The 23501-nt window shown below is 42.8% G+C and overlaps 1 protein-coding gene across 1 annotated transcript; it reads left to right on the top strand.

Annotated features, from left to right (window-relative positions):
• The first annotated feature begins 20808 nt into the window (after positions 1-20808).
• Positions 20809-21681, top strand: LOC122649824 (protein FAR1-RELATED SEQUENCE 1-like). The gene is made up of 2 exons (XM_043843071.1): positions 20809-21212; positions 21300-21681. Exons 1-2 carry the CDS (start codon positions 20809-20811, stop codon positions 21679-21681), a joined length of 786 nt encoding a protein of 261 aa, XP_043699006.1.
• Positions 21682-23501: the final 1820 nt, after the last annotated feature.

Below are 23501 nucleotides of genomic sequence, written 5' to 3'. Positions count from 1 at the left end.
GATCTCAGTGTCTTTCGCTCTAACCTGCGGCAGAGAGGTACTCAGACTGCCCCCCCTATGGATGGTTCTTTTGTTGTTGTTCCTCCGGTTCTTACTTCTTCTCCTTCAGTGGTCATTGGGACCAAGCGAAAGGGGGGTCCGGATCCTCCCAGTTCAATGAGAATCGGGTAGCATGTTATCCTTCCGCGGTCACCTCCTATTGCCGCTGCTCCTGGGTCTTCCGCTCCACCCCCCTCCAGAGGCAAAGGGGTGGTATCCTCTTCTGCTGGTGTGACTGTTGATCCGCCAGCCTTAACCCTTTTGGTACTTCCTTGGGATCTTCAGGAGGGAGAGACGTTGACCATTCGTGGTGTGTCTCAAGAGTGGCTGGACATGGGAAGGCTTCCCGTCTAGCGTTCAGTCATACAGGGGTTTAGCGACGCATTCCTAGCACAGACCCTCTATCAGGACATGGCTTCTGTGAGTCGTGCCTCTCGATCCTTTGCTTTTTGTGTTGTTGCTTTTCTTGTACTTGTGATGTTTTTTAACGGTTGTGTTGGTTACAGGTCCAGCATCATGCCACAGAGGCAGTGCTTCATCTTAAGAGTTCTGCTTTTTGGGAGATCCAGCTGAATCGTAAGCTGTAGGGTCTAGAGAAGGAGCTTCTGGGGCACAAGGTTGCACGGGAGGAGGCCGTTGCTCGTGAGAGGAGTCTTAGGGTTGCATCTACTGCGGTGGCCCAGAGCTCGATTAGGGTTCACGTCCTGGAGGAGGAGCTTCGCGCCTTGAGGCAGAGTCATGAGGTTGAGGTGTCTGAGGCTAGTGAGTGAGCAGTAGTAGTGTACCAGCAGTCTCCTGAGGTCATTGCGTACTTCTACAAGTACAACTAGGAGATATATGATGCGGGCATCCGGGACTTAGCAGTTCACGTTCTGAAGAAGACCCCCGATTATGACTTGTTAGGGTTCTTGGAGGTCACTGCGTTGCTACCTACGACCGCGGCAGTGACTCGTGTCTCTCCGGAGGATGGTGTCATGGTGCCAGAGGAGGGTACAACGTTGCCAGAGGAGGGTGTTGCTTGCCCACTTGAGGCCGATATGATGTCCCCTGTAGGGTCAGATGTGACCCCTCCATCAGATGCTCCTTGATTCTATAGGTGTCCTGGACATTGAACTTTTGGATCCCAAACTTTGAGTTGTAATATTTGTGACCTCTTTCCTTTGTCGTTTGTAGTTGATTTCTCTTCTTTCTAGTATACTGTCCTTTATGGCTCGTGCCTATGGTAGTCCTTTGACCTTGGCGACCTCGAGCTTCGACGATCTTTCGACACTGGTGGGCTTATGCCCTGGTGGCTTATAGACCTCGATGGTGTCATATTCGGGAGGTCTATGAGCCTTTGGTGGCCATTGGACCTTGGTGGTCTACGGACCTTGGTGGCCTTGCGGTTTATTGGTTAGCGGACCTTGGTGGTCTACGGACCTCGGTGGTCAACGGACCTTGGGTAGTCTACGGACCTTGGTGGTCTACGGACCTTGGTGTGGTGGACGTGATTCGATTGAGTAGTAGAAGTAGATGAGTGTACCCAAAATCAACTATTTACTTCAAATAAAATTTCAAATTATCCTAAAAAACTGTAATGCATCTACTACTAACATCTGACTATATTACTGCTACTGCTACTGCTATTACGGCTACTACCACTACTGTTACTACTGGTGACTTTGCTGCTACTACTGGCGGTACTGCTGCTACTACCCTTACTGGTAGTACTTCTTCAGGTGCTCTGAGTTCCAAGTACGATCTACCTTCTTGCTGTAGGATTAAGCGTTTGCCAATCCCCCAAAGGACGCCTTGTGAGGGAAGGTGCAACTTTAATTTCTTATTACACACCAGCCAGCTCGCATCACTCCCTCGCCCGAGCTGGGATCTGGACTGTGCATTTTGGGTCACTCCCAATAATCCCCCCCCAAATGCACGCCCAATAACAAAGCACCCATGACACTGGGGAGACTCGAACTCTCGATCACCTGCTCTGATATCAATTGTAGGATTAAGCGCTTGCCAATCCCCCAAAAGATGCCTTGTGAGGGAAGGTACAACTTTAATTCCTTATTACATGCCAGCTAGCGTGCATCGCTCCCTCGCCCGAGCCAGGATCTAGGCAGGGTATTTTGGGTCATTCCCAACACTTGCCCCTCAGAGTTTTCAAGCGGTAGGTCCCTGGACTTATCTGATTGAAAACTATGTAGTTCCCTGTTGGCTGACAGTTTCCCTTCCTTCTGTGGCTGTGATGCGCTGGCCCTTCTTAGGACTAGGTCTCCCTGGTGAATAGCCTCTCTTTCACTGTGGCATTGTAGTACTTGGCAGTGCGTTGCTGGTATGCTACGTTCCTTAGGAGTGCCTTCTCTCGGGCCTCATCTATGAAGTCTAGGTTCGCCCGTAGTCCATCGACATAGGTGCGCTCGTTAAAGTGTAGTACTCTATGGGACATGGCGAGGACCTCTACTGGTGCCAGTGCCTCAGTACCGTATGCTAGGCGGAATGGGCTTTCTCATGTGGGCGTCCTTACTGTGGTTCCGTACACCCATAGAACGCTTGGTAGTTCCTCAACCCACTTCCCCTTGGCTCCTTCTAGCCTTTTCTTTACCCCTTCTAGTAGTGTTCTATTGGTCACCTCCACCTGACCATTGGCCTGTGGGTATGCTACCAAGACAGGCTGATAGTCAATGTTGTAGCTCTGACAGAATGCTCTGAATTTGGGATTGTTGAATTGCTTGCCATTGTCTGAGACTAGGATTTTTGGTACCCCGAACCTGTAAATGATGTCGTTGCGGACAAACTTCTCCATCTCATTCTCTGTTATTTTGGCCAGTGGCTTAGCCTCGACCCATTTGGTGAAGTAGTCTATAGCGACGACCAGGTACTTCCTGTTCCCTGATGCTGCAGTGAAATCGCCTAGGATGTCCATCCCCCACATGGCGAAGGGGATGGGATTGAGGATTGATGTCAGCTTGGTAGCGAGTAGATGGGGTACTGGGGTGAACAACTAACATTGCTCACACTTCTTGGCATACTATATTGCTTCCTCTTGCATTCGTGGCCAGTAGAGCCCCTGGCGGAGGACTTTGTAGGCTAGGGCTCGTCCCCCCATATAGCTTTCGCAAATCCCCTCATAGACCTCTGCCAGGGCGTACTGGGCTCCCTTGGGTCCTAGGCACCAAAGCAATAGTGTTGTGGCCCCCCTCTTGTATAATACTCCATCTAGGATGGTGTACTTTGCAGCTCTCATCCTTACCTTCCTTGCCTCGACCTTATCTTCTGGTAAGACGTCGTTCTATAGGTAGTTGAGTATAGGGTCCATCCAGCTAGGCCCTTCCTCAATCTCATTAACATGTTTCTATTGATATGTTGGCTCATGTAGGATCTCAATGTAGACTGCACTGGCCAAGTTCCGGAGCTTGTCATTGGCTAGCCTTGATAGGGCATTGGCGGTGGCATCCCTGATCCTGGGGACTCGAACCATCTCGAACTTCATGAAGCCTTGATCAGCGCTTAGGCGGGTGCTAGGTATGACGCCATTCGCTCGTCCTTCGCCTCATACTCTCCATTCACCTGGTTCATTACAAGCTGGGAATCACTCCGAACGGATAGGTGTGTTACTTGGATGGCCTTGGCTACCCGGAGTCCAGCTAGTAGTGCTTCGTACTCTGCTTCATTATTGGATGCTTGGAAGGTGAAACGGAGAGCATACTAGATTCAAAATCTCTCGGGGCTGGTGAGTTTGAAGCCAGCCCCACTTCCTGCTGCATTGCTCGAGTTATCCACGAACATCTCCCACGATCCTCGATCCTGCTCCTCTGGTTCTTCTGCTTCTGGTTCGACCTCAGATAGGGTGCATTCGGCGACGAAGTCTGCCAAAGCTTGACCTCTGATGGCCATCCATGGTTGGAATCTGATGTCATGCTCACTAAACTCCACCGCCCAGCTATCAATCGTCCGGAGACGTCGGGCTTGTGGCTTAGAGTCCTTTGTGGTGAGACATGTCTTGTTGAAGGTGGTGGTCGCCGTGTTCGAGGGAGACCACACCCAGAGGGGTTCGTCCCCAGGGTAGACTGTGCCCAGGGATGACTGCGCCCAGGGCCTGTGGTTCCCTCCCAGTGCCTACGATCCGCGTCCAGGGTCTGCAGTCCCGCCCCGGGTCCGTGGTCCGTGCCCGGGCTCTGAGCCCGGGTCCGCGTTCGTGTCCGCGCCCATGTTCGATCTGGGTCGAGTCTCTCGTTGGCTCGCCTGTTTGGTTCTAGTCCTGAGCTGGCCCTCCTTCCTGGGTTAGGGCACGTGGCAGTCCCTGGTTGGTCAGGGTGATTTTGGGTTTATCACACTCAAAGTGAGAAAGTTAGCAAACTAATTACAACTAAAAGGAAGAATTGAGAGGAACATGAAAAAACTAAAACAGAGAGTTCACTGGCCTTGTGTACACAGTGTGTAACGTATACATATAGAATTGTCATTGAAGAAGAAAGATTAAAATAAAGGTATAAGATTCATTAACGAGGGGAGGGGATTCATGCACGACACCCTACCCTTACACTATTGTTCAAAGAGGAGGGCAAGAGTGGTACCAATGATTAAAACCCTTGTCCTTCACACTGTCCTCGTGACCTTTCTTTTCCCTAGAGCAAAATATCGGAATGAGAATTGATTTCTGCCACAGAAAATGAAAACAATGCTGGAAAACGATAATAAACCTAATCATTTTTTTATATTTTCCCATGGCCGTGGCCTCACCCACGTAACTCATCTATTTTTTGTTTTTTTGTTTTTCTGAACCCATATCAAATCAACAACGAAGGAGTTACGAAATTAAAATCTTCTGCAATACGGGTGGGGCAGCGATGCACATCACACAACAGAAGCCACATGTGCCATGTGTACCACTTGGCTTCTGTTATACCGTCAGATGTATACCGCCACTGCAGAAGAGTTACTTGCTATACTTAGGGATTGATGTGTGGTTTTGATGTGTGGTTTGAGCGATTACATTTGCAAAAGAAAAAAAAACTTATGCATCTTTAAACTCACCTCCCAAGATGATTGGACTGATTGGACTTCGGCAGAAACCTGAAGCCTTCTTTCCGTACCCTGTCTTAGATCTAGATGGATTCTCTCCCTTGACCTTTTGCGCTCATAGTTAGTGTGTGGCCAAATCATCAGTTGTCCACTAATTAAATTAAAAGGAGATGGTTGCTTATGTTTCATCTAATAACGTACCCGTGTACATGAAAGAGGATCGGAGGACCCATTAAATTATCTAGATAAGGACGTTAGAACTTGAATTTTAATGTATCATCCCTTAGTGCACATGCATGTTTATCAAAGTGGGTCCATCACATTATCTAGGTATGAACGTGAGAGTTACCTATATTGTTGGGATTTAATCTACAATAATTTAAAATGATTATTGTAACTAAGATTTAATAATTTCTATCAAAAAAAATAAAAAAACCCTAGACTTAATTATGGGTTGATTGAGGAGACTTACTGTACTTTGGAAAACTATCACTACCCCCTCACTAATTGTTTGGATTAGATTTCCTATTTGGCAAGCTGTGGGGATTTGAATTTTAACTTAAGACTTAATAATTTCTATAAAAAACAAACCCTAGACTTAATTATGGGTTGATTGAGGAGACTTGATGTAATTTGGAAAACTATCACTGCTCCCTCCTCCCACTAATTGTTAGGATTAGATTGCCTATTTGGCAAGTTGGGGGGATTTGATCCACAACCACTTAAAATTGTTATTTTAACTTAGACTTACTACTTAAAATTGTTATTTTAACTTAGACTTAATAATTTCTATAAAAAAAAACCTAGACTTAATTATGGGTTGATTGAGCAGACTTGATGTGATTTGGAAAATTATCGCTACCTCCCTTCCCCCATTAATTGTTAGGATTAGATTGCCTATTTGGCAATCCCACTCTCTCTCTATCCCATAATTGAATTCCCGAGAGTTCTCCAATATCCTTTGTGAGTGTGTGAGAAAGTAGGTTTCTTAAACCCTACTTTATGAGTATGGTGATTTTCGTGATGGCCAACAATGATGGAAACAAAAAGCAACGCAATAGAAATAACAGTCAATGGAAGGGGTATATTCCTGTAAAGACCTTACACTTGTGATAGTTGATCTTTATCTTCCTTCATGGTTGTGAAAGTTTTGAATGACACCCCATCAGTAGGGGATTTTTATCCTCTCCCTTTCCCAATCTGTTATTTCTTGTTATTTCCCAATCTGTTATCAAGTAAATCTAATGGTCTTTATTAAATCCCTCCATTTAATTAATAATTAATCTTGGTTACACCAACCCAATAGACTATCTTGGGTTGGTGTAACCAAACATAACACTAACCCATGGTTAGACCAAATTCAAACTTCCCAATCTAATACCACCTCTCTCTCCTATTACCCTCATTCACAGCGAACATCCCTCAACCCTAACTCTGGTCGCGCCCATTGTGCCAGAGAAGGCACCGGAATCGTCAAGGGTAAGAGGAGTCTGCGATGCTAGAGCATGCGATGGAGCTCCAGCCCTCTGCAACTTCAGGCGACGAAGAAGCCTGAGAAAAATCCAACTGAACAGTGAGTGCGAATCCGACCTGTTAGTTGATTTAAATGATTGTGTTAGTTGATTTCATCTCTGGTTAGTCCTCGTAAGATTCCGGTAGTTCACATTGGCACTGATCGAACAAGGAAAAAATTAATAGGGATGAGCCCGGACGCCTATGTCCATGTCCCCAACAGCGGTCCTTTCCATCCACCCACCTGACTCTTCCAGAGCCTTTATCATCCATACACCAGCGGTCCCATTGAAGCCGAAGAAGTGAGGGAGTGAGGAAGTGGGGATCCAGGAAGGGGAAGGAAGAGTCCATTGAACTTAAAAATACATTTTGAAAAGTGTAGTGGCAGTTCACTGCTTATTCCACTTTTTCTCTATTACGTCAAAAAGAATAAGTGGTCATAACTCATAACCTGCTTGCTTATGTATGTTGGTGGAGATGTGCTATCGCCATTTTCTGATACTGAAGGTCAGCAGATATGCTTTGTTGAGCTTAGACCAATGGAGCAGCTAATGATCTTCCACTTCTAATTTTTATCATAGTGTGGTATGATTTAATCTGATGTTCTTCTGTTAAACTTGACCAGCATCACTCATGATGGTACCACTGGATGATCGGTTACACTTTATAAATCCTCCTTTCTTGGTAGGGTCAACTAGACCCAGCTTATCCCAACAAAAAATGGAACGGTGCAAAACAGAGAAGTGTGATGACTGTTGCTGATAGACCTTTTCAACTTGACAACTTGTTGTTGGCCAAACAACGGTCCAGGGATCAAACCATGGTTCCCTAGGGAGACCAAGATATTTATCTTTAGAGTTTTGCACGCCCTGGGTTAGCCCATGGTATCCCATGGGTGCCCCATTTTATTTTAGGGTTTCCCATGGTCGCCCATGGGAACCCTGGTGCATCCCTATTAGGGTTTCTCCTTCTCTATTGCATTCCATAAAATTAATTATCACAATAGGGACAGAGAAATTCGTCTCTAATCCATCACATGGCAAGAGGGATCCATCCCATACTCGAATGCGCAGCGAAAATTAATCGATTCGAGTTTCTTTCGCATCCCATAAATATTAATAATCAATGAACAGAATGAATTAATAAAGAACTGCTAACCTAGTGAGTCTCAAGTGTTGCTCCTCCAATAGACAGTGGTTCTTCCTCCAATGAGGGCTCCAAGCAAACAGATTTGAACCTCCAATGGTGCTACCAAGGTTCTACATGCCAATCCCAGATGCCCTCAAACTCCTCAGCACAAATCTAGGGTTTCACAAACCCTAACTCTCAAACACAGGTGAGAGAAGCAAGCAAGAAGAAGAGAGATCACAAGAGGGAGAGAGAGAAACCAAAAACGTAGGAGAGAGAGTGTCTGCTCCAAAAATGTGGAGAGCTACACTCTTCTGCTTTTTATGGTCCCCTATTTATAATAATAGGGTTTAATTAAATCCTAGATAGATTTAATAGAGCCCTAGTGAGAGTCTAACTCTCTCTCTCTCAGTCTGGCAGTTCTGTTTAAACTCAAAGTGCTACACTGGTGAAGAAGCAGAATCTAATAGGGAAAGTATTAATTAGATTCTTTATTTAATTATTAATGGATAATTACAATTAGCACCAAATCCATTAATTAAATAAAGAGCCAATTAAATTAGCAAATTTCAAATAACTCCCTATATGACAACAATTTATCATATACAACCTCCCATTAATCAACACCATCATTATGGAATCTAGGGCATGTACACATGTACTGCCAAACCCCAATCCATAGTACATGTCCATATAAGAGCGTCTGTGCATCCGATCGGGTCCCGCAAAACTCGATAAAACACTTTATTTGAAATAACTATAAATAATGTATAATTTTATGTAAAATAAATTTTGCAAAACCATTTCCAAAAAGGTACTGGATCCAGATTCTGATCCGACCATGCACAGACAGTCTCTATCTTGGTGTTCCCCAATCGGGCAGTGGTGACCGTGTTGGATAACTCCTTCACTCACAAAGTGTTCACGCATTCCCAAAACACCGGCTTTGACTCGCTTGAGTCTCAGTCATTGATGAACCAAAGAATGCGATCACACTTTGCAGTGACAGGGTTCCCTCAGGTACAGGGTGTTAGTGACATATGTCTATCCCTTCCTACATCTGGCAGTAATACCTGAGGGAAGCGACAAAGTAGATTCTTCGCCAATGCACACATCAAACATGTGAGCACTCGCATTCATACCCTGACATCACATGTCTAGGCATACCCAATGCGACGACTATATGATAAGGGTGCCCAGCCCAAACCCTAGTCGTGACTACCATTTTAAGTATAACTTACGGACACATAATGCTCAAAAAGTTTATATCGCATGTAACAATATTAAACTAAAATGTATAAATGTTCAATACAAAGGTGAACCGGGTTGAACCGGACCGAACCGGGTTTGATGGACACACACTTGTCCAATAATCTCCCACTTGTACATCAAAACCAATTCCCCATACATTTTAAACCCATGTCCTCCATGTGTTTCTCAAACACACCTGGTGAAAAACCCTTTGTCATGGCATCAGACACATTTTCAGTTGTGTCCACTTTGGAGATACTCACGTCACCCTGCTGGATAATCTCTCTAATGAGGTGATACTTCCGCTGCACGTGCTTGTTCCTCTGATGAGCCCTAGGCTCCTTAGCTTGTGCAATGGCCCCTCTGTTGTCATATAATAGGGGAATGGGGCCTTTGACAAGATCAGGAACTACTCCAGAAATGTTAGGAACTTCCTAACCCAAACACCTTATTAGCCGCATCACATGAAGCAAGGTGTTCATAAAAATAGGGATTGACTGTAGATTTCAATTTTGTACTCCTCTATACAATGGCATCTCCACTCATTAGACTCGTAACGACTCATAATACCTACTGTATAGCAAACGTCCGACCTTGTACACAACATAGCGTACATTAGACTTCCTACTGCTGAGGCATAGGGAATCCTCTTCATCTCTTCAATGTCCGTCTGAGACTGAGGACATTGAGATTTGGAAAGACTGACTCCATGCCTGAAGGGAACACTTCCCCTCTTGGAGTTCTCCATACTAAATCTGGCCAGGACTTTGTCTATATAGGTAGCCTGTGACAAGCCTAGCATCCTTTTCTGGCGATCTCTTACGAGTTTGATCCCAAGGATATAGCTAGCTTCACCAAGGTCTTTCATCGAAAACGTTGTGGATAACCACTATTTTACTGATGAAAGGAATCCTACATCGTTACCAATCAGCAATATGTCATCTACGTATAAAACAAGAAAACATACTGCCCTCCCACTGATCTTCTTGTAAACTCATGGTTCATCCATATTTTGATCAAAACCAAACGATTTGATTGATTGATCAAACCTGATGTTCCAGCTCCTAGAAGCCTGCTTCAGCCCATAAATGGACCTCTGTAATTTGCATACCTTTCTTTCTTCCTCCAAGGAAGAGAACCCCTCTGGCTGTTCCATGTAGATTTCCTCTTGAAGGAACCCATTTAGAAATGCAGTCTGCACATCCATCTGTCAGATCTCATAATCAAAAGTGTGTTGCGATAGCCAATAAAATCCTGATGGATTTCATCATCGCTACGGGTGAAAAGGTTTCCTCATAGTCTATACCCTCTTTCTGGGTATAGCCCTTTGCTACCAGTCTCGCTTTGAATCTTTCGACCTTTCCATCTGTGCCCTTCTTTCTCTTGAAGATCCATTTACATCCAATCGGCTTGACGCCAAGTGGTGGATCGACTAGAGTCCAGACCTTGTTGGAATGCATCGAATCGATTTCAGAGTGCATTGCTTCCAGCCACCTAGTGGCATCAGCATCCTTTAGGGCCTCAGAGTTTGTCATCGGATTATCATTCGATTCAACCGATACCATGTGGAACTCTTCCACTGTTTCCTCTTCGGTTAGAAGAGTTAGCCTGGTGGGTGGTCTAATAGTCCTCCCACTACGTCGAGGTTCCTCAGGTGTTGGTATTTCAGCGGGTATGTCAGTTGGTCTCACTTCTGGAAGTGACGTTTCTGAGCCATCTGATAGCTCTTTTATGACTACTGGTTCGGACCTCTGGGTCATCATTTTTTCCTCCAAAAATGTGACATGTTTACTTACAATGACCTTTTGGTCAACTGAGTCATAGAAATAATAGCCTATCGTGCCTTTGGGGTAGCCTAAGAAATAGCATCTCGAAGTCCTAGATTCTAACTTGTCTGTCTGTTGCTTTCGCACATGTGCTATGCAACCCCATACCCTAAGGTGTTGAATATTGGGCTTTCGCCCTTTCCACAACTCAAAGGGTGTCTTGGCTACAGACTTAGATGGAATCCTATTCAAGATATATATCGTTGTCTCCAAAGCGTATCCCCGGAAAGAAAGAGGCAGCTCACTATAAGTGAGCATCGTCCTGACCATATCCAATAGGGTCCGATTGCGTCATTCGGATACACCATTTTGTTGTGGTGTGCCTGGATTAGTTAGCTGACTAACTATCCCTTGGGATATGAGATGTTCTTTAAACTCATCCGATAGATACTCCCCTCCATGATCTGATCGTAAGGACTTGATGCGTTTATCGAGCTGTCTTTTGACCTCGGCTTGAAATTCTTTGAATTTATCAAAGGCTTCCGATTTCCTACGCATCAAGTATATGTAACCATATCTAGAGTAATCATCGGTGAACGTGATAAAGTACTCATACCCATATCTTGCTTGTATGTTTATGGGTCCACACACGTCAGTGTGTATCAACTCCAACAGATCTGTGGCTCTAGCACCTTTATTGCTAAAGGGTTTCTTGGTCATTTTGCCCTAAAGGCATGACTCACAAGTGGGGAATGGTTCCACCCTCAGACTCTCTAAGGGCCCATCCCTCACCAATCTACTGATTCGATCCACATTTATGTGACCCAATCTTAGATGCCACAGATATGTTGAGTTCATTGGAGCTGCTTTTCGTTTCAAATCAACATTTGAAACAACATTCGTTCTAATAGGGCAATCTAGAAAATACAAACCACTTTGCATATATCCGGATGCCATAAAGGAATTATTAAAACGAATAATCAATTTAGAATTAAAGGAAAAACTATATCCGTCCAAAACAAGTTTTGAAACTAAAATTATCTTCCTCTTGAAAGAGGGTACACAATAGCAATCCTTTAAAACTAAACTAGCAGAACTAAAATTTAAAATAAAAGTTCCCATAGCCAACGTCATGGTCTCAGCTCCAGTGCCCATCCGAAGACGCATTTCATTTCTTTCCAGGTTCCTTGTCTCCTTGAACCCCTGCAAATCATTGTAAATGTGAACAGTGGATCCACTATCTACCAACCAAGAATTGGTCGGTTCAAAAGACAAATTCGACTCATAAAGAACGTGAACATCACATGTACCTTCTTTAGCCAGCCTCTATTTCATCCGGCTTCTTGTCTTTCAAAGTTGCCAGGTAAGCACGACAGTTTCTTTTTCAGTGACCCTCCTTCTTGCAATAGAAGCACTTGCCTTTGCCTTTATTGCCAGACTTCCCACACTTGGCTTTCAGGGTCTTACCCTTACTTCCCTTTTTCTTCTTCTGCCCATTTGAAGAAGGCTTTATCTTAGTTGCATTGACCTCAGCCTTGTCCTTTTTCAAGGATGCTTCAGCCTCTACCAGTGCATTAGCAAGCTCGGTGAGCTCCATCTCCTTCTCGGACATCTTGTAGGACATCCTAAAAGGTGCGTAGGCAGAAGTGAGTGACGCTAAGATCACATCAGTCTTGTATCGCAGGCTGAAATCAGTCCCCATGGATTCTAGTTTTTCAAACAGATTGATTATTTTCATTACATAATCCATCACTAGAGTCCCCTGGGACATCTTGGAGTTATGGATTTGACTCACCGCATCAGAATGTGCGTGTGTCAACTGCCTGTTGAATAATTCAGCAAGCTTATCAATTTTACCCCCAACAGTGCGTATATCCTTAACTGAGTCTACAACTGACTTTTCCAACAATCCTAGGATATAGAGTGATGCCTTGGAATCCCTCATGAGAAACTCTTGCATCTCTTCATTTGCCTCAAAATCGTTCGGGTCGGGTTGAGGAGGAACTTGTTCATCTAGAACTGTGTATAGTCCTTCAGCAGTCAGGAGCAACTTAATGCTCTGGTACCAATCGACATAGTTTGTACCATTAAGTTTGTATTCGCTAATGAGTGTTAACAGGTTGGAATTAACGGCAACCATCGTATATTAATCTACACATGCACAAGTAAATAACCACATGCTAATTAATAACCATTGAAAATAATAAATTGAGCACACACACATCAATGGTCTTTCATGATTTGGGTTTCCCTCATAACCCAAAAGATGAATTGGATACCTACAACCCTTGCATGCATAACTTACCCTGTCGGGAGTCATTATACACACCATGGTAGTGTGGACTAAGCTGTCCGCCTCATAGGCTTCCAATATTTTCAGCCACCTGGGTGTCATGTCCAGATCCTATCGGCTGACATACACCCAAGTCATGTACTTACCTATTGCATTAGTTAGAATCATGAAATCATGAAAGATGACCCACTGTCGCAGTGCCCTCTCACTATCCATACCCGAACGTATCTAGATAGAGATAAATATAGATAAATGTGTGACAGAGGTCTTGGCAATGTCCTGTCGGCTTATGCGGGGTCATGTCACACACTTTCTACATTTATCTTCAATAGGAGGCCATGGACACATCTACCGATTAAGACTAGTCCATATCATACATGTATTGTGAATAAAGAGAGATTAATTAACTCTCACATACATGGATAGATTTAAACAACATAATTAATCAACATTAATTAAAAGTGATTATGGGATGGCGGCATTTTTATCAGAAGTAATTAAAGAACCTTCCCAATAAAAATAAAACTAATAACTTTGGGTGCATTTATCATGCCATAGATGCCATGCCTCGATCATCTCCTCCGCCCGATCACGTCTTCAAAGTAGGTGACTTGCATCTCCATAAGCTTTGAGCTTCACATGTGGATCACCATCTACATGCCCTGGGAGTCCTAACTCCTCTAAAATTACAATGGAAACCTAAAAAAATTCTATACACTTTCCTTTCCATAATAATAAAGAAACCCCGCATGGAGAAACCAACCCACCATTTGGGCTGCCCATGGGGTGGAGTACATTTGTTTATAAAAAAGAAAGGGGGAGAGAGAGAAAGAGAGAGAAGCATCACATCCACCCATAACCCCATGTATCACATACATAAACAATCCATCCATTTATTAGAATGCCATTCCCATAATCACATCATAATATAATTTCATGCATGGGCATTAAAGCAAGTAAACCAAAAATTAAAACATGGATTCCTTCAATTATTGAACCACCACATCGCATGTGATAACATGTATCCAAGCCCATTAAATTAAAATCGCATTTTAATTGCAAGTGGGTAAAGATGGAATCTCTTCACCCATCATCATCCTCCAAAAAAAAAAAATTAATAATAATAATAATAAAATTCTGTTTTGAAAAATAATTTCCCTTTTTTTTTTTTAATTAAACTGGAGGGAAAACAAGGGGGGTGCATGCAGCCCACTTGCGCAGGCTGCAGGTACTCCCTGAGCAGCTCGCAAGCCCAAGGCCCACGGGCAGCAGCCCATGGCCAAGCCCGCAGGCTTGCTACCCACGGATAGCAGCCTGTAAGCTGCAGCCCGTAGGCTTGCTGCCCGCAGGTAGCAGCCCGCAAAGGGAATGCGCACATAGGCAGGCAATAGGGGGAGGGCGTGCGCAGAGGCTTGGCAGCATGTGCTCCCCCCCCCCCACATGTAAACATGATTAAAAAATTTTAAATTAATAAAATTAATAATCACTCCTTAATTGGATACATGCTTCAATAATTGGAATAAATAAAACAAACCAAATCCATCATCACATGGGTAGGTTGTTACACTAACAACCTTGTAACTACCCATGTGCACATGGGAAGGTTGTTACAACAACCATATTCTAACTACCCATGTGCCAACTTGCATCCCACTCATGATAATCATATTAAACTATTAATTATCTAATATTCATGGGTGGGCAAGGTGGCTCTGATACCACACTGTTGGCCAAACAATGGTCCAGGGATCAAACCATGGTTCCCTAGAGAGACCAAGATATTTATCTTTAGGGTTTTACAAGCCCTGGGTTAGCCCATGGTGTCCCATGGGTGCCCCATTTTAATTTTAGGGTTTCCTATGGTCGCCCATGGGAACCTTGGTGCATCCCTATTAGGGTTTCTCCTTCCCTATTGCATTCCATAAAATTAATTATCACAATAGGGATGGAGAAATTCGTCTCTAGTCCATCACATGGCAAGAGGGATCCATCCCATACTCGAATGCGCAGCGAAAATTAATCGATTCGAGTTTCTTTCGCATCCCATAAATATTAATAATTAATGAACAGAATGAATTAATAAAGAACTGCTAACCTGGTGAGCCTTAAGTGTTGCTCCTCCAATAGATAGTGGTTCTTCCTCCAATGAGCGCTCCAAGCAAACAGATTTGAACCTCCAATGGTGCTACCAGGTTCTACACGTCAATCCCAGATGCCCTCAAACTCCTCAGCACAGATCTAGGGTTTCACAAACCCTAACTCTCAAACACAGGTGAGAGAAACAAGAAGAATAAGAGAGATCACAAGAGGGAGAGAGAGAGAAACCAAAAACGTAGGAGAGAGAGTGTCTACTCCAAAAACGTGGAGAGCTACACTCTTCTGCATTTTATGGTCCCCTATTTATAATAATAGGGTTTAATTAAATCCTAGATAGATTTAATAGAGCCCTAGTGAGAGTCTGACTCTCTCTCTCTCAGTCTGGCAGTTCTGTTTAAACTCAAAGTGCTACACAGGTGAAGAAGCAGAATCTAATAGGGAAAGTATTAATTAGATTCTTTATTTAATTATTAATGGATAATTACAATTAGCCCCAAATCCATTAATTAAATAAAGAGCCAATTAAATTAGCAAATTCTAAATAACTCCCTATATTATAACAATTTATCATATACAACCCCCCCACTAATCAACACCATCATTATGGAATCTAGGGCATGTACACATGTACTGCCAAACCCCAATCCATAGTACATATCCATATAAGAGCGTCTGTGCATCTGACTGGGTCCCGCAAAACTTGATAAAACACTTTATATGAAATAACTATAAATAATGTATAATTTTATGTAAAATAAATTTTGCAAAACCATTTCCAAAATGGTACTTGATCCAGATTCTGATCCGACCATGCACAGATAGTCTCTATCTTGGTGTTCCCCAATCGGGCAGTGGTGACCATGTTGGATAACTCCTTCACTCACAAAGTGTTCATGCATTCCCAGAACACCGGCTTTGACTCGCTTGAGTCTCAGTCATTGATGAACCAAAGAATGCGATCACACTTTGCAGTGACAAGGTTCCCTCAGGTACAGGGTGTCGATGACACATGTCTATCCCTTCCTACATCTGGCAATAATACATGAGGGAATCGACAAAGTAGATTCTTTGCCAATGCACACATCAAACATATGAGCACTCGCATTCGTACCCTGACATCACATGTCTAGGCATACCCAATGCGACGACCATATGATAAGGGTGCCCAGCCCAAACCCTAGTCTTGACTACCATTTTAAGTATAACTTACAGACACATAATGCTCAAAAAGTTTATATCGCATGTGACAATATTAAACTAAAATATATAAATGTTCAATACAAAGGTGAATCGGGTTGAACCAGACCGCACCGGGTTTGATGGACACACACTTGTCCAACACTTGTATCTTTTCTTGGCCTTTTTTTTTTTTTTTTTTTTTTTTTTTTTTTGGATATCTAGAAAGATACTAAACAGGGACAATTTATTCATTTATATAGCTGGCTTGGCTAAGAATTGATACAACATCATCTGTAAAAATTTCATTGATTCATTTAATGCAGAATTCTCTGTTTGTTTGGTTAATTGTTACATAAAGCTATATCTGGTTTTTTTTTTTTTTAATCATTCTATACCACAACTATCACATCAAGAATTAAACTAAAAACTCTGTTCTTTATAGTTCTTTTTTTTTTGGGGGGGGGGGGGGGGGGCTGTTTTCATTAGCACTATCATGTAAGATTAATTTATACTTGCTATGCTTAATTTTTTTTGAAAAGCTAAATGTGTTGTCACTGTTTAGTGATTGATTTGAGAGACTGTGTAGGGATATGGATGGTTACACTAGATGAGAATAAGCCTCAAATCGGCATGCATTTTAATTTAGAGAGTGAAGCTTATGAATTTTATAACAGTTAAGGGGGCAGATTGGGTTTTAGTGTCAGGAAAGAATTTGGAAATAAGAGCAAAAAAGATAAGACTAAGATAACTTCGAGGAGATTTGCATGTAATAAACATGATATTAAGAAATAAGACAAGCGTGATATTGATACTAATTGCCCTCGAGCGGAGACGAAAATAGATTGTCCTGCTCTCATGGACATAACGCTTTTGGAAAATGAAAAATACCAATGCCATGATTTTGTTGAAGGCCATCATCACGAGCTTCATCTACCATCTACCATCTACCATCTACCACGCACATGATGCGGTCACAACGAAATGTTTCGGAAATATATGGGCATGGAATTGACTTTCACAATCATTCTGGAATCAGACCTAAGGCCGCATTTGAGTACATGTGTAAACAAGCAGGTGGGAGACAGACCCTTGGTTATACACCAATAAATCATCATAATTATCTTTGATTTAAACGTCAGCGTGACTAATGTTGTTACATCCACGTCTCTCCTGTGATGTGTAGATTCTACTGTCGTGTATGCTGGCGAGTTATTTTCACTTGTGGTCAAACCTAGCCACAAGATCATTGACCAGTTCACGGGCTTGCCTGTGGAGGAGAGGTTCCTTAACCGACAGTGGGGAAGGTTTATCGATGGTGATTTCGTCGATCATCCTCCTAGCACGAGTCCACAAAGCGAGGAGTACCGGAAGGCGTTCCCTGTGTCCCCACAGCTAGACACCTCCTTTGGCGATGAGCTTAGTATTGCGATTGGGAAACTATTCGGGATCACGAAGGACATGTCTTGACGGTCGAGGGGTAAGATACTGACCTTGTGAACATTACTGTACCCTCCCCTAGTTGACCTTGGAGTATGGGCCAAAGCCTGATCAATGTCCTTAGGTTTCTGCCTTTACAGTAGCAACAGACGCACTAGCGGACTCACCAAGACTGAATCCACCCATTAGTCCGCCCATGCTATTTTTGGACTTTGTGTGTTTCCCTTATGTGGGACCCATACCCCATGCCCCGAGCACTCTTTATAGTCTTTTGGACGAGGTAGGTCTCATCCTTGATCCCCTTGACTTATGGGCTTACCATTTGAGTGGACCCATTAGCTTGGTAGACCTCTTGAATGAGTTTTGACTCATTGTGTCCAAGCCAAACAGGCCCTAAGTGGGACTTGGTATAAGACTAAGACTTAGTCTTTAAGCCTCATTACTTCATCTACCTACCCAAAACTTTGGAGACTTGGAGCATTCAAGACTTTGGTGGTGGAGAGCTTGGAGGGGCTGTGGAGGTGGAGGATCATCTCTATATCCAACCTTGAGGTAAATGACCTCACTTACCTCCCTCTCTTTTCCATTTCTGAGCTTGGAGATCCCCTTGGGATCGATTCCAAGCTTGGGGGTTCTCATGAAAACCCAATAAACCCTAGTTCATGCTCCTTTAAGACTCACATTCCCTTTCCTTAATGCATTCATGGCTTGAATGACCCTAATGCTGTTCAAGCATTTGAAAATTAGTTTAGGTTTGGGAAGAACCTTGGAGATGGACCCAAATCCCTTAAATCCCCTTACCTTATTGAAGGACCATGTGTATTGGACCTCCAACGAAGGTTTGAGCTCACCTCCCCAACCCTAGGACCTCTATGGATCCATGAATGAAGGGCTGGAGGTGATAATCTTTGCAACTTCCAAAGGAATGGTAGCGGATGAACGACCGGACTCACTATTGTGTATCCGCCCGTTAGTCCGTTCAACCTAACCCGACTGTTTAATCTGGGCGGAGCCACGATCGGACCCACCTAGGTGAATCCGCCCATAGCTTAGGTTGCTCTCGGGTGCATCTCAGGTTTTGGACGGATGCACGAGTGGATCCATGTTCCGTGTCCGCCCGTGAGTCCATTTCATATATTTTCTGGGTATGGCCTGAACGGATCCACGATCGGACTCACCTGGCTGACTCCGTTCCTTCATTTGCTCCAGCTGTCTTGGCCCAAACTTCTTTAAACTGTTGGGACCCTTTGTGGGACCCACCTATATACTTCTAACACTACTTCCACACGTTCTCAGACTTCAAAATCTGTACGGGAGTGCGTACGCTAGAGCAAACCTCACCGAATCGCAAGAAAATGAACAGTGAGTGGGTTTTGGGTGACGTTTGGGTTTGACATATACATATATATATAAAATCATATGGATTATAGAATGGTTTATGTGCGTGCATTCATTCTTGCCATGTTGCAGTTGCATATAAAACCATGTTGGATATGAATGGATACAATGTGGATATGATGCTTTACATTGTTATATTGGGTCATGATGCAGGGTATGCCGGTGTCGGAACCCCATAGTTCTTATGATTACAATCATTGCTTACCATCCTGGTCTGTATGCACCGTGCCGTGCTGGTACCCGGGTGCTAGATCGCATGGACGTTGATGCACCCGGAATACCTCTCGGGACAATAAAACTGCATGTAGTATATCTATGGTTAGGATTTACACTCCCTTGTGCTACGACCCTTGTCAACAGAGATTTACGTGTTGGATAGTCGGAGCACCTGATGTCTGTGGAGGTGGGAGAGGCCAGGTCAGGGGTAGTAATGGCTATATAGGGTCTGCCACTGGGTGGCCCATGGCTTCTACCGGTGCAGGTCCCTTGTGATAATTGAGGTTTCACTAGGGGGATAAGATAAGTGACCCTCAGTGTCTCCCGAGTTATCACAATAGCACATACCACGACTTAGACTGTTTGTTAGGTAGAAAAATGTATGTTTAACATTTCATACATCTTGGACTATGTGTGATTGTATGTATGTGCACTCCCCTTTCCTCTCACTGGCTTAGTGGAGCTAACCCCCTGTGTACACAACTTTTAGATTTTGATGCAGGTGATGGATATTTGACCGGCCTAGATGTACAGCCGATGGAGTATGATGGTATTGGTACAGAGGAGCCTAGATACATGTCAGAGGAACACGACGATGGTTGCCCCTATGATGATTGTGCTTATGGGCACTAATGTTACTTAGGGACTTCCCCTATCTTTTGATTCTTTTGGGGCACTGTGCCCGTTATAAACACTTTCTGTAATAACTTACTATTATTTTGAGTAGTTATGTCATGGTCAGTTGGTGCCAACATTAACTATTATATTATCATCTAGACAGCTGAACATACTGTAACTGCTTATGTAATTACTGCTTCCGCTCTTTATAGCTCTGACAATGATTGAAAATATTTATTCCTTTTGCTCAAATGCATGTATTTGGGTGGGCCCTTGGGTGGTGACCATGCGCTGGGACACTATGTCGTTGATCCTGGTAGGTATTGGGGTGATGCGTGTCATCCTAATCACCCCCTTGATTGTGCTTATGGCATAAGCTTGGGATAGGGGTATGACAAATGTTATGGTGAAGTGAGTAGTTTGTTACAGTATTTTACAAAATAATCTAGGCTAAACCCTTCTTTTAGCTACATTGTGCAGTTGAATATGGATGTGCTTATAACAAATATTTTTTGGACCGATGCGAGAATGATAATAGATTATGCTTTGTTTGGTGATGTTGTTACCTTCGATACCACATTTTGCACAAACAAGGAAAATAGGTCGTTTGGCATTTTTACTGGATTTAACCATCGTAGAGGAGTCGTTGTATTTGGGGTAGCTCTTTTATACGATGAGACGGCAGAATCATTCAAATGATTGTTTAAGGCATTCTTGAAAAGTCATGAGCAAAAGAAGCCTGTAACCATTTTTACAGATCAAGATGTTGCAATGGTAAAGGCAATTTTAGAAGTGTTTCATGGGACATGGCATGGTTTGTGCACTTAGCATTTAATGCGAAATGCGATTAAACATCTAGGTAACTTAATGAAGAACGGATCAAGCTTTCTATCAGATCTCAAAAAATGTGCATATCAGTATGTTGAGGAAGTACAATTTGAGTCTGCATGGGAAGAATTACGGACTAAGTATAGGGTTGAAAATAATTCATGGTTAAATCGTATGTATGGACTTAAAGAGAAGTGGGCTAGATCTTATATGAATAATACATTTACAGGAGGTATGCAGAGTACACAACTGAGTGAAAGTTTATATGCTGACTTGAAGGACTATACAAAATCTACTTTAGATATTGTACAGATTTTTAAGTATTTTAAAAGGGTAGTCAATGATAAGCGTGCTAATGAATTGAAGGCTGACTTTGATGCAATAAATAAGCTCCCAAAGAATATGTTTCTCCGTACAAAAATTATTAAACATGCAAAAGAAGTGTAAACTCCAACAATCTTTGACTTTTTTCAAGATGAGTTTTCATGTGTTGGTGATTATTACATAAAGTGGAAGAATTAAAGTTCTAGCTTGCATGAGTATGGTGTTGGTATAGATGAGCAGGAGATTGAATTTAAAGTTGAGTGTAATCCATCTGACTTTGTGGTTCAGTGTAGCTGTAGAAAGTTTGAGACATTTGGCATTCTATGTTGTCATGCTTTGAAAGTTTTACAATTATTAGATATCAAGTCAATTCCTAAAGCATATGTTTTGAGTAAATGGACATGTGTAGCGAAAAACATGGTGATTGAAGATAGCAAGGAAAAAGAGGTTGTGGAACATGTTAATTTGGTTTCTACACAGTGTTATACATTGCTATGCCATAAACTGGTAAAGCTTGCATCAGAAGCATCCAATTCAGTAGATGGATATGACTTGGTGAGCAATGCTGCTACTGACTTGTTTAAATAATTAGACAATCTTGCCAAGGCTACCCACACCAAACTGAGTTAGCTAAGGAGCCTAATCTGTTTAATGCTAAAAGGCATAAAAAGAAAGAGAACAAACAGAAAAATGGTAAAAATACTACAAAATGACTGAAAAGTTGTTTGGAAACACAGGGAAAAAGAAAGAAAAGCCCTACACCATCTACTTTACTAATTGATGGGTCTCAATTAATTTTTTAATATTTAATTTTAAACATTTTTACTGCACTTTGGTGATTGTTTGTATGTTATATTATAGTCACCTCAAGAGATGAATTAATTTGATGGATCTCAATCCTCTTTTCAAACAAACCTCAGTTTCAGACCACTTGTCACACCCCAAACCACCCCCTGGGAGGATTAGGTAGGTGACCCGGATTGCATAACGGTAATCCGCCAAATCCCACTGATGTAGAAGCAATTAATACATTCACGGACACACACATCCATAACATTACCTCAAGTAAGATCAGAGTGCTGTAGATAATGTACAATTATAAAAAGAAAGGGAAAGCATAGAGATACGGGAAATGGTTGTGATACATATACATAAGTAAGATTTGTTCCATTCCTCCTTACACCCACAAAAAGGACAGTAAGAACTGACATATACATAAGCTGAGGTAAAAGTAGCTATATACAAGGCGAGATAACTCAACCCCAAAAAGAAAAGAAGAAACTGAAATAGAAACAAAGATGGGGATAAACTCCTAACAAAGGTCAAAATGGAGTACCCAAAACAAAAGCATCAAGAGTGCCCCTCACTGGTCTTCATCAATAACCACTGAGAACACTCGGATCATCAGCACTACCTCCGTTGGAGTCCACACCAATATCGTCATAACCACTAGGGCTCTCCTCTTCGTAAGGAGCCTCCATGCCACAGTGGCATCCACATGTAGAATCATCTAATAGAAAGAAAGCATATATAACAGAGTATGAGCCCCACTGAGCCCGTGAGTAAAACATATCATCATGCATGCATATGCAACCACATTCCACATGATCCTATATGATATGCAAGTCCAGATTATTTATTAGTCACCTAACAATACAGCTAAGGCAGGTTAGTGCTACTACAATCCCCAATACATATATCCCTGGTGTGGGCTTGGTTATCCTATCGCATGATACACCCATTGAGTTGTCGAAGGGGACCAGTCAGCTCTAGCGTACTTTCCTTGGTCAGCCTGACCAACCCCCTGTGATTAAACTTGTGAGATAACCGACTTAGTATCAAATTCACCTTTTCGGTGCTTCCTGACATGTAGATCGAGGATAAACTTTGTTTGGTATATAGCCATAATTCACCTATCGGTGCTTCCCAAGAATGTAGCTCAAGGCTTCCTGGCATAATTGCCTTGGGGCATCCCAACATGTAACCGAGGCTTCCCGACATAAACGCCCAAGGTTTTACGATAGTCCTCACAGTTATCCAACACCTTAACCCCTGTGGCAAGGGTGCGTAGCACGGGTGATGAAACTCTAGCCCAACGTTTATATGGCATCGTATGAGTCAGGCGGTGTCAACCGTATCCCATTCTATGGGCTACCACAGGCCTCATTTCCAAGCCGATTACGACATCTAGTCTATCAATCACAATCATCATGATACATTCAAACAGAGTTGATTAACAGTCACACGATGTGTAATAATTGTGAAATTTTAATTGATCAAGTAACAAAGCATTATAATTAAAGAATTTAATTACCGGCATAAGAATATTATTACACGTACATACACGATAACATTTCACTCACCTGGGTCTGGTTCTGGGAATTCAGTTGTAGTTTCAGTTTCGGCTG

Source organism: Telopea speciosissima, chromosome 1, assembly GCF_018873765.1.
Source record: "Telopea speciosissima isolate NSW1024214 ecotype Mountain lineage chromosome 1, Tspe_v1, whole genome shotgun sequence".
Classification (NCBI taxonomy): Eukaryota; Viridiplantae; Streptophyta; class Magnoliopsida; order Proteales; family Proteaceae; genus Telopea; species Telopea speciosissima.
This window is presented reverse-complemented; position numbering and strand designations above follow the sequence as displayed.